Source organism: Giraffa tippelskirchi, chromosome 8 (genome assembly GCF_054371585.1).
Source record: "Giraffa tippelskirchi isolate mGirTip1 chromosome 8, T2T-mGirTip1v1.2.pri, whole genome shotgun sequence".
Taxonomy (NCBI): Eukaryota; Metazoa; Chordata; class Mammalia; order Artiodactyla; family Giraffidae; genus Giraffa; species Giraffa tippelskirchi.
The window spans coordinates 17,935,250-17,947,764 of record NC_137282.1 but is presented as its reverse complement, the minus strand read 5'-3'; the positions used below and the strand labels follow the sequence as shown (position 1 = coordinate 17,947,764).

Here is a 12,515-nt window from a genome sequence, read left to right as displayed (position 1 = left end):
TAGTCAATGCTTTTGTGTTTCAAAGCCTCTGGTTCCCTCGGGTTGTCAATGTGCACAAGTGCTGTTGAAGGAGTTCTTGAATACAAACATTAATAACTTAAAAGAAAAACACTTATGCCATAGAGGAAATCTTTCCAGACGCATTTTAAAGAATCGATTATACACAACAACACAAGAAAGATGTCAAAGTTACACAAAAATGACTATGCTCTGTCCTGTTCTGTAGCACAAAACACAAATTTCAAATCTTCAACTGGAGATTTTAAAATATATTTTCTTTAAGTCTTGATGTTTTTTAAAGCCAAAAGACATTATCAATTCAAGTTATATTAAGGTATAGAAAGAGAGGTTACCTTGACAGCTTTCTGGGAATTGGGCAGTCCTTCCTCGATGTCTTCTAAAAGAATTCCTCCTAAGCCTCGCTGGTCATGTTGATCTAAGAGCCTAAGTAGAGCCTTCTTATCTTTCAAATTGTACTTGGGCTTAAAGGCATACTTTCCATCTATTACTTCAATTTTGGGATTATTGACTAGTGCCTGTAACAGTGATACAATTTCAATTTATTAACAAAAGGTAATACCATATATACATTATTTAATTCTACTAATATTAAAAAAACAATACCTAATACAGAGGCAAATTAAAAGTATCTTGTGGATATCAACAGATCTAAACAACAGGCTATCTATCAACAGGATCGAAAACAACAGGCAGAGATCAGCATGGTGCTCACTTTTTATTTAAAAAAAAAACAAAACTGTTTATTATTTACATAGAATCTTTGGATAAGAAAGAAACCAGTTTATTAGAACTGCTTTGAAGAAAACGTACCCATATTCTTTCAGAAGACAAAAGAGGTGAGAATCAAAAACACACCTGTTAACATCAATAGCCACTGCCTACCCACCCTCACAGTATCACATATTGGGATTATAATGTGAGAAACAGTCCCATGGGATGAACATATCAAAAATCAGTCTGTCCACATGGTATCAAATGGCACTAAGAGCTGTAGAAGGACTTGAAAAGGACCAGAATAGTGAAGATACGAAATTACCTATAATGCCAGTTGAGACTGAAACTGAGAAGGAATACAGAAATTTCTGAATATAATTATGTTCCCAGTCAGTCCTGTTGTATAGCTAATACCAGAAGGAAAGCTCTTCAAGAAAGAGCAACCATTTTATTTTCTTCTATAGCTGCCAGCCTGACCATGAAAGGATAAAAAAACAGAAAGAAGAAATGAGGACAGAACAATAATTAAAGTAACCTTTACCTAATGTCAGTAATCCATGAAACTTCAAAATTAGGAAAAGCATCAAAAATGTGGATTACCACCATTTGTACATCACTAACATAATGAGCTACAATGATACTGCCTCACTAGTTCATTTTACATTATGAAAATCAAGACTATCTTGCTTGGTAAAATAAACTGAATTCTATTTTAGGAAGTTTACATTTCACCTTTAAAATCAGCACTGGTCTTAGAAAGTTGTTTTACTGAATTGTCATTTCATACTTAACCAGAAAAGAGACAAATATCTCAATTTTTATTTTAAAGTGCTACTTATTTCCAAATTAACAGTCATTGATTGTGTTGAGAGTCATTTTCTTCCAATGTTGTGTGTATATATGCAAAATACTCGTGGTTACTTTTCCAAGTGACTTGCCGGGGCAGTAACATCACTATCAACTCATAATAGCAGTAGCAGTACAACAAATACATTTCTTAACAAAATATCTTGCTTTCCCTATAATACTTCATGCTTTAAATGTCCCAAAACATAGAAACAATACAATCTGTCAATACATACGTTACAAATTTAGCAATTCAAAATAAGCATAATTATTTTGTAAAAAAAATTAGTAGTGACTGACTTCTTTACAACTTTAATGCTACTGTCTCTGACATTCTAAAAGATACACAGAATATATGAAAACAAATCAATCTCAAAATGTGTATGTTTAAAAAAAAAACCCTATACCAATTCTTTTAAGAAAAAACTTATCAGATTTCAGTATATGAAACCCAACTTACAGTAAAAAATTTTTTTACAATAATTTAAGACTATTCTTACCTCACTCATTAGCCATTGCTTCTGCTTGAGTCCAATATCTAAATGTTGTGTTTCATCCAAAATTTCTTCTAAAGTAAGAGGATGTGTATCTCCTCGCTGATGCCGTGTCTATTGAAGGAAGAAATTGCTATTTGAAGACAGTTTTAAAATGCTAGATGCATTAAATAATACGGTAAATGAATCTTTTCAAGAATGTAGAATGTAGACTGATACAATTATAGTGATGAAGAGAACGGACTATAAAATCAGAACTGAGTTCAAACTTGAAGGTACACAAAATCAAACAATAAAATGAGAAAAAATATTTGCAATTCTTATCACAAAAAGTTAACCTTCTCAATATTTTAACAGTTCCAAAAAGCTAACAAGAAAAGGACCCAAAAACAGGAACATACAAATCACAAAAAAAGAAATGCTAATGATCATCAACAGAACAAAAGATACTCAACTTCCACTAAGATATTGCTCATCTATTACACTGGCAAAAATCCTTGTTTGACAACTCAACTGGTAAGACTATAAGGAAACAGGCCCTCTAACACACCGCTGGTAAACAATGCAAATTGATACGATTCCTTGGAAGGTAATTTGGCAACAGAAATGCACTGAAACCCTTGACCCAGCAAATCCACTTCTGAGCATTTACCCTAGAAGAACAACAACATAGAAAAGCAACAAGGTTAACTGCAGCATCCTTTATAAAAAGAAAATATTAGAAACAACTCAAGTGGCCATCAATGGACCTGAGTTTGAGCAAACCCCAGGAGATAGTGAAGGAGAGGGAAGCCTGGCGGAGCTGCAGTTCATGGAGTCACAAAGAGTCGGACACGACTGAGTGACTGAACAACAACAAGGGCCCATCAACAGAGGACTGATTAAATTACAGCATATCGATGCTACTCTACAGATGTTAAAAAAGAAAATGCAGATGTTCGCAATGCGATTTACAAAGACGTCCAATACAAACTATTAAGAAAAATATGTTGACACCAAATGCTGGTGAGGATGTGGAGGAACAGTACTCTAATTCCTTGCTGGTGGAAATGCAATGTATGTGCAGAGTACACCATGAACTGTATAAAAAAGGTCTTAATGACACAGAAAAACACAATGCTGTGGTCACTCACCTAGAGCCAGACATCCTGGAATGCGAAGTCAAGTGGGCCTTAGGAAGTATTTAGACAAACAAAACTAGTGGAGGTGATGGAATTTCAGCTGAGCTATTTCAAATCCGAAAAGATGATGCTATGAAAGTGCCGCACTCAATATGCCAGCAAGTTTGGAAAACTCAGCAGGTGGCCACAGGACTGGAAAAGGTCAGTTTTCACTTTAATCCCAAAGAATGTCAATGCCAAAGAATGTTCAAATTACAGCACAATTGTGCTCATTTCACATGCTAGCAAGGTTAATGCTCAAAATCTTTGATGGTAGGGTTCAACAGTACATGTACCAAGAACTCCCAGACGTACAAGCTGGATTTAGAAAAAACAGAGAAACCAGAGATCAACCTGCCAACATCTGTTGGATTATGGAAAAAGCAAGGAAATTCCAAAAAACATCTGCCTCAGCAACTATGCTAAAGCCTCTGACTGTGTGAATCACAACAAACTGTGGAAATTCCTAAAAGAAATGGGAATACCAGACTACCTTACCTGAGAAACCTGTAGCCAGGTCAAGAAGCAACTGTTAGAACCAGATATGGGACAACAAACTGGTTCAAAATTGGGAAAGGAGGACTTCCGGTTCAAGATGGCGGAATAGAAGGACATGTGCTCATCTGCTGCGAGAACACCAAAATCAAAACTAGCTGTTAAACAGCCATCAACAGGAGGATTCTGGAAACTACCAAAAAAAGATGCTCCATGTCCAAAGACAAAGAAGCCACAGTGAGATGGTAGGAGGGGCACAATCAGGATAAAATTAAATCCCACACCCACAAGGTGGGTGACCCACAAACTGGAGAACAATAATAGCAAAGTAGTTCTCCCACTGTTGTGAAGGTTTGAAACCCGACATCAGGCTTCCCAGCCTGGGGGCCCAACAAAGGGACTGGGAATGCCCAGGGAATCTGACCTTGCAAGTCAGCAGGATTTGATTCTAAGACTTCCACAGGCCTAGGGTAAACAGAGACTCCAGCCTTGAAGGACACAAACAAAACTTTGCGTACACCAAGAATCAGAGGAAAGGAGCAGTGACTCCACAAGAAACTGAACAAAACCTAACTGCTAGTGCTGGAGAGTCTCCTGTGGAGGCCTGAGTCAGCAGCGGCTCACCACAGGGACAGGGGAACTGGCAGCAGCTGTCTGGGAAGGTCCCTTTTGGTGTAAACTCTCTTGGAGGTTGCCCTTAACTGGACCAAAGAGCTCACAGACTCCAGGGCTGGGTTGCCTCAAGCCAAACAACTTCCAGGGAGGGAGTGCAACTCTACCCATCAGCAGATAACTGGAGTCAAGTTTTAGTCAGCACTGCAGATGGTGACTGCAGCCATGAAATTAAAAGACGCTTACTCCTTGGAAGGAAAGTTATGACCAACCTAGACAGCATATTAAAAAGCAGAGACATTACTTTGCCAACAAAGGTCCATCTAGTCAAGGCTATGGTTTTTCCAGTAGTCATGTATGGATGTGAGAGTTGGACTATAAAGAAAGCTGAGGGCTGAAGAGTTGATGCTTTTGAATTGTGGTGTTGGAGAAGACTCTTGAGAGCCCCCTGGACTGCAAGGAGATCCAACCAGTCCATCCTAAAGGAGATCAGTCCTGAGTGTTCACTGGAAGGACTGAGGCTGAAGCTGAAACTCCAATACTTTGGCCACCTGATGTGAAGAGCTGACTCATTTGAAAAGACCCTGATGCTAGCAAAGACTGAAGGTGGGAGGAGAAGGGGACGACAGAGCATGAGATGGCTGGATGGCATCACTGACTCAATAGGCATGAGTTTGGGTAAACTCCAGGAGCTAGTGATGGACAGGGAAGCCTGGCATGGTGCAGTCCATGGGGTCACAAAGAGTTGGACATGACTGAGTGACTGAACTGACTGACTGACTTTAGTTAGCAAGGCCCTGCCCACCACAGCAAGACCCAGTTTTTCCCACCACCAGTCTCTCCCGTCAGGAAATACACAGGCCTCTCAGCCTGCATCAGAGAGCACTCTGTCAGCAGACAGAAGCAGCAGAACCACAATCCCACAGCAAGTAAAACAAAACCGCATTACAGAAAGTTAACCATCATGAAAAAGCAGGAAGGTACCTCCCAGATGAAGGGACAAGATAAAACCCCAGAAAAATAACTAAATGAAGTTGAGACAGGCAATCTTCCAGAAAAAGAATTCAGAATAATGATAGTGAAGATGATTCAGGATCTTGGGAAAAGAATGGAGGCAAAGATTGGGAAGGAAGAAATGTTTACCAGAGACCTGCAAGAACTAAAGAACAAACAGAGGTGTATAATACACTAGACAGGCTCCATAGCAGAACAACTGAGGCAGAAGCATGGATAAACAACCTGGAGGACAGAATGGTGGAAACCACTGCCACAGAATATAGAAGAAAAGAATGAAAAGAAATGAAGACAGCCTAAGACACCTTTGGGACAACATTAAACAAACGAACATTCACATTATAGGGTTCCCAGGAGGAGGAGAGAGAAAGGACCTGAGAAAATATCTGAAGAAACGATAGCTGAAAACTTCCCTAACATGGGAAAGGAAATAACCAACAAGTCCAGGAAGCACAGAGAGCCGCAGGAAGGATAATCCCAAGGAACGCACCAAGACACACAGTGATCGAGCTGACAAAAATTAAAGACAAAGATAAAATACCGAAAGCAACAAGGGAAGAACAACAAATAACATGCAAGGGAACTCCCATCACGCTATCAACTGATTTCTCAACAGAAACTCTAAAAGTCAGAAGAGGATGGCAAGATATATTTAAAGTGATGAAAGGAAAGAACCTACAACCAAGAATACTCTACCCAGCAAGACCCTCTTTCAGATTTGACGGAGAAATCAAAAGCTTTTCAGACAAGCAAAAGTTAAGGGAATTCAGCACCACCAAACCAGCTTTACAACAAACGCTAAAAGAACTTCTCTAGACAGAAAACAAGAAGGAAAAATTTTACATAAAGAAAATAAACCCCAAACAGTTAAGAAAACGGTAACAGGATCATATATATCAGTAATTATTTTAAATGTAACTGGATTAAATGCACCAACCAAAAGACACAGACCGGCTGAGCAGATGAAAACACGTGCATGTACGCACTTCCACTTACCACATTACTCTGCTTGACCCCCCAAAGTGTATGTAATTATTTCATATTGCTAGGTTAATCACGTTCCCAGCATGGCTTGCAATTGTAATTATCTTTTATTTTTTGTCTGGCTATTGATTTTTTGAAACAATACAAGTGTCCAGGAAATGCTTTATTTTTTTTTTTGCCAGAGCTCCAGATATGTTTCTAATGAGCAGCCATGTTTAAAAACAACTGAACTATATGAGGATCTTTTACTTTTATCTAGGTTGTTTCACTTTTTCTATCTCATATTCAGTGATCTCATTTAGTTTATGTTTTCCAATTTGCTTTTTTTTCTTTTGATGTTCTTTACCAGGCACAGTAGAAAAGCTTTTGTATACATATATATACGCACACATATATATAATATGTACAGTAGAAAAGCTTTTGTATACATATATATACATATATATAATATGTATAATACATGTATTTAGAAAAGTTATGAATTTTTGCCTAAAAAATTTATGACATTTTGATTCCACTTGCTTGACTTAGTATAAATAGAAAGCTCAATTTCTAATTGAAAAAAATAGATATGCAACAAGCAGCAAAGGTTTTTACTGTAGAACACAGGGAACTGTAGTCAATATCTTGTAGTAATTTATAATGGAAAATAATTTCAAAAATAACATGTGTATACGTATAACTAAATCACACACAAAAAAAAGAATTCTACTTTTTGAAATTTAGTAATGTTTATCTTTTTGCCAGTTTTTCTAAAATGCCCTATGGAGACCTAATAACAACGTATGACATTCAAAATTTTAAATACATTTGTGTAGGATAGATTAATATAAATTAATATCTATTGTATTTAAATCATTAATGCCATCATTCAAGATGCTCCTATTCTTTTTTCTTTTTTTATTATTTTTTTATTTTTATTTATTTTTTATTCTTTTTTCTGCACTTGATAAAATATTCTCAGAGAAATGTTAATGTCTCATGACGATTATATATTTTTTATTTTCCCTTACATTTCATCTGATTTTTGCTTTACATATCTCTGTTTCTTTGTTGTTAAGGTGTCTAATGGTTTAAGATGTCTATATTCTTTGTACTTTAATCATTAAAAATATTCCTCTTTGTTTCACTGAAAATAAATTTTTTAAAAATTGGGAAAGGTGTATGTCAAGGCTATTTATTGTCACCCTGTTTATTTAACTTATATGCAGAGTACATCCTGGGAAATGCCCGGCTGGATGAAGCACAAGCTGTAATCAAGACTGCCAGGAGAAATATCAATAACCTCAGATATGCAGATGATACCATGCTAAAAGCAGAAAGTGAAGAGGAACTAAACAGCCTCTTGATGAAGGTGAAAAAGGAGAGTGAAAAGACTAGCTTAAAATTCAACATTCAAAAAATTACAATCATGGCATCTGGTCCCATCACTTGATGGCATCCCGTCACTTTGTGGCAAATAGGTGAGGAAAAAGTGGAAACAATGACAGACTTCATTTCCTGGGCTCCAAAATCACTGTGGACAGTGACTGCAGCCATGAAATTAAAAGACACTTGCTCCTTGGAAGAAAAGCTATGACAAACCTAGATAGCGTATTAAAAAGCAGAGACATCACTTTGCTCACAAAGGTGCAGAGAGTCAAAGCTATGGCTTTTCCAGTAGTCATGTACAGATGTGAGAGTTGGACTATAAAGAAGGCTGAGTGTTCAAGAATTGATGCTTTTGAACTATGGTGCTGGAGAAGACTCGAGAGTCTCTTGGACAGCAAGGTGATCAAATCAGTCAATCCTACAGTAAGCCAACCCTGAATATTCACTGAAAAGATTGAGGCTGAAGCTGAAGCTCCAATACCTTGGCCACCTGATGCAAACAGCCAACTCACTGGAAGAGACTCTGATACTGGGAAAGACTGAGGATAAGAGAAGGGGGCGATAGAGGATGAGATGGTTGGATGGCATTACTGACTCAACAGACATGAGTTTGAGCAAACTCAGGGAGATAGTGAAGGACAGAGAAGCCTGGAGTGGTGCAGTTCACAGGGTCACAAAGAGTCAGACACGACTTAGTGACTGAACAACAACATATTAACTATATGGCATTCTGAAAAAGTAAAACTATGGAGACCATAAATAATTTAGTTGCTGCTAAGGGTTCTCTGGTGGCTCGAATGGTAAAGAATCTGTCTGCATATGCGGGAGACCCAGGTTCAATCCCTGGGTCAGGAAGATCCCCTGGAAAAGAGAATGGCAACCCATTCTGGTATTCTTGCCTGGAGAATTCCACGGATAGAGGATCCTGGCGAGTTACAGTCCATGGGATCACAAAGAGTCGGCATGACTGAACGACTAACACTTTCACTTCAAGGGTTAAAAGGAAGGGAGTCATAAACAGGCAAAGGATTGAGGATTTTTAGGGCGCTGAAACTATGCTACACGATACTGTAAATGATGGATACATTCACTATACATTTGTCAAAACCTACAATCCGTGTAACACCAAGAGTGAATCCTAAAGTCAACTATAAACTTCAGGTGATAACAATGTGTAGGTTCAAAGATTTTAACAAATGTACCACTATGGTGCAAGATACCCATAGTGTTGGAAGTTGGGGCGATTGGAGAGGACACACACACACATATATACTTTCTGTCCAGTTATGCTGTAAACCTAAAACTGCTCTAAAATCAGCTTAAAAACTTTTACTTACTAACATACATGTACCAACACACACAGAAGAATGGTATGCTCTTTAGTAACAGAAGGCAATCCTGCCATTTGCAACAACATGCTTGAACCTTGAGGGCATTATGCTAAGGGAATTAAATCACACTGCTGCTGCTGCTGCTAAGTCGCTTCAGTCGTGTCCGACTCTGTGCGATCCCATGGACGGCAGCCCACCAGGCTCCGCCGTCCCTAGGATTCTCCAGGCAAGAATACTGGAGTGGGTTGCCATTTCCTTCTCCAGTGCATGAAAGGGAAAAGTGAAAGTGAAGTCGCTCAGTCATGTCTGACTCTTAGCGACCCCATGGACTGTAGCCTACCAGGCTCCTCCGTCCATGTGATTTTCCAGGCAAGAGTACTGGAGTGGGGTGCCATTGCCTTCTCCATTAAGTCACACAGAGAAAGACAAATACTATATGATATCACTTATATGTGAAATCAGATAAACTTACAGAGAACAAATTAGTGGTTGCCAGAGGTGGCATGGGGGATAAGAGGAACGAAAAATCGGTGAAGGTAGTCAAAAGGAACAAACTTCCAGACAAGTAAGCCCCAAGGATGTAATGTACAACACAGTAACTACAGTTATACTTCACTGCATAATATATACATATATCAGATCATTATGTTGTACACCTAAAACTAATACAATACAAAGTCAACTATAGTTCAATTTTTAAAAATTAAAATGTTTTAAAAAAGCTTATGTTAAAAAACACATAGTATGAAACCTTTTATATAGGGAGAAAAACAAAAATACATATTCCTACTTTGTTTTCACATAAAGAATCATGAAAAAGTCACAAAAAAGCAATAAATGAGACTACCTATAGGAAATAAAGGAGAGAAAATAGGTAGAATTAGAGCCAAGAACAAGACTTCTTCATTTATACCTTCTCATATTGTTTTTCATATTTAGAGACATATTATTTACTGTAAACAAAAAAAGAGTTAAAAAGAAATATTCCAGGCCCTAAGCTTCATCACTGTTCGGCAGGTTTTTGAGCCTCTCTGGGCTTCAGTCAGGCCACTATACAACTAGAACAAAAATATTTCAAAGGTATGTTTAGAAAGCATATAAAGCTATAAAGCCTGCAACTTCCCTGGTGGTCTAGTGGTTAAGACACGGTGCTTACAATGCAAGAGGCACGAGTTTGATCCCTGGTCAGGGAACTAAGATACCACATGCTGCATAGCGTGGCCAAAAAACAAAAATATCTAAAACTGAACACATACCATGAAGAACCATTTATTGAGCATTTGCTGTTAATTCATTCACTTACTTGATAACTCCCATATGCCAAAAGTACTGCAATGAGACACACAATGAAATGCAAACCACTTCTGTCTTTCAAGAGCTCCCAAAATAGAGTCAGAACTAAATGTACATATATGGAAGTTAGGTATATAATTATCTGCCAAAAAAACAGGGACATTCAGAGGAAATGAAAGAGAAAGCTGAATGTGGACAAACCTCTGAATGGTGACTAGACTAGAGAAACAGGAAGCAGCAGCGGCTGTAGCACAGCAAGCACAGGGGGCTCCAAAGCCAAGTGTACACAATCCAGAGCTACGAAGGTCGATCCATTTGAAAGCTTTATTAAATTTTTTAATTTAAAATTTCCACTTTAAAATTATGCTTTACTAATACTGAATGTGAACTGACACCAGAAGACTCCCCTGGCTTCATGTCACATGACCCACATTTCAGATGGTGACGTGCGTGGAGGAATCCTGAGAAAAGAGTGGGAATCCCATGTGACAAGGGGGTTGACAGACATGACCTCAGTCATTCATTCTCAGCCTTCTGCAGCACATCAGTTTACCTGCTGTAAGATTCCAGCACTGCGGTGAATCTTTTTGAGACCTTTAAAATAGAGACTGTACAATGATTTTATTAACCTATTAAGGAACACCCACTTAAACCTGAGTCACAAATTTGTTTTACAAAGAGGCAAGTGTTTCAAATTTGTTAGCTACTTCTAAGATTAGAGAGGTTTAGTCATAGTTTGCTAGCAATTCCTTCAAAGTAAAACTTGCATTTTAACAAAGTGTGAAAGTAACAAAGCAACTATTTTGGAAAGCAATTTATGCTAAACAAAGAGCACTTTGAAAAAGAACCTTTAGGAAATATTTCCATCACTATGTGACTTCAGAGTTGAAAATATTTAAGAATAAAAACTCTTATAACTGCCTATTTTCAAAATTTTAGAAATTTATTTTTAACCTTTATTTTTAAAAACGCTTCCAAACAAAACCCTTCAATGAGTTTCAAATCAATACATCAAAAATGTAAAAAATTATAAATCCTTCTGACATATTTGCATGAATTGAATGACATAAGCAAAGATGGAAATGTACTAACCAAATTGCCTAATGAGTTGACACGAATGTTAAAAAAAACTACAAAAATTTTTGTAATGTAATACTGTGACTGTGTCACTAGAGAATCCCCTCCCCCAAATACTGCATCCTCTCCCCCAAGGATATCCATGTCCAAACCCCTGCAACCTGAAGTGTTACCATACATGGCAAAAGGGACTTCACTGATGTGACTAAATTAAAGATCTTGAGATAGATTACTGTGGCTTACTCCATTGCCAGTAATCACAAGTGTCCTGGGGAAAGTCACAGTGAATGTGAATAGTAGCAGATGTGACAACGGAAATAAGAGGCTGGAGAGATGGAAGGAAGGGGCCATATGTCAGGAAACACAGCTGGTCTCTAGAAGCTGAAAAAGGAAAGAGAACAGAAAGTTCCCTCAGAGTCTCCAGAGGAACCACCCTGGCTACAGCCCAATGAGAATGACTTTGGACTTCAGACCTACAAAACTGGAAGATAACGAATTTGTGTTCTTTTAAGCCACCAAGTTGGTGGTAATCTGTTACAGCAGCAATAAGAAACCAAGATAAGTACTTTCTTCCCTGCAGATCTAAAAATCTATGTATTTACAGCTATGAAAGCAAATTAAAACCCAGGATCCAAATACACTAAACTTAATTTTTAAGACACAAGTCACTTTACAGAAAAAGCTAAATGAAGATTTTCAGACATGATGAATGACATATTGCTTTCACTTAGCAAAAGAGCTTTTAAGAAAACATTTATTTATTTTTGAACATTTATTTTTTTAATCTCAATTTTTAAAAATTCCTAATTCTGTGCAAGTTTAAAACATACACACTTTATCTGTGTAGCAGTACATTCAGTTCAGTTCAGTTGCTCAGTCGTGTCTGACTCTTTGCGACCCCATGAACTGCAGCACACCAGGCCTCCCTGTCCATCACCAACTCCCAGAGTCCACCCAAACCCATGTCCATCAAGTCGATGATGCCATCCAATCATCTCATCTTCTGTCATCCCCTTCTCTTCCTGCCCTCAATCCTTCTCAGCATCAGGGTCTTTTCAAATGAGTCAGCTCTTCACACCAGGTGGCCAAAGTATCGGAGTTTC

The 12,515-nt window shown here is 37.9% G+C and overlaps 1 protein-coding gene and 1 long non-coding RNA gene across 5 annotated transcripts in view; both read right to left on the bottom strand.

The window, feature by feature from the left end:
- GTF2E2 (general transcription factor IIE subunit 2) overlaps window positions 1-12,515 on the bottom strand; it is an 88,247-nt gene that overhangs the window by 33,919 nt on the left and 41,813 nt on the right. For all 4 annotated transcript variants that reach the window (XM_081523533.1, XM_081523531.1, XM_081523532.1 and 1 more), the window contains 2 exons: window positions 2,082-2,189; window positions 354-536 (listed from right to left, as the gene is read on the bottom strand). In XM_081523533.1, the coding sequence (XP_081379659.1) occupies window positions 354-536; window positions 2,082-2,189 (291 nt within the window). The remainder of the gene's footprint in view (window positions 1-353; window positions 537-2,081; window positions 2,190-12,515) is intronic.
- LOC145518706 (uncharacterized) lies at window positions 7,229-11,577 on the bottom strand. Its single transcript, XR_014063161.1, has 2 exons — window positions 9,522-11,577; window positions 7,229-8,359 (listed from the first exon to the last, which is right to left on the bottom strand). It is a non-coding gene; the product is annotated as an uncharacterized LOC145518706 (long non-coding RNA).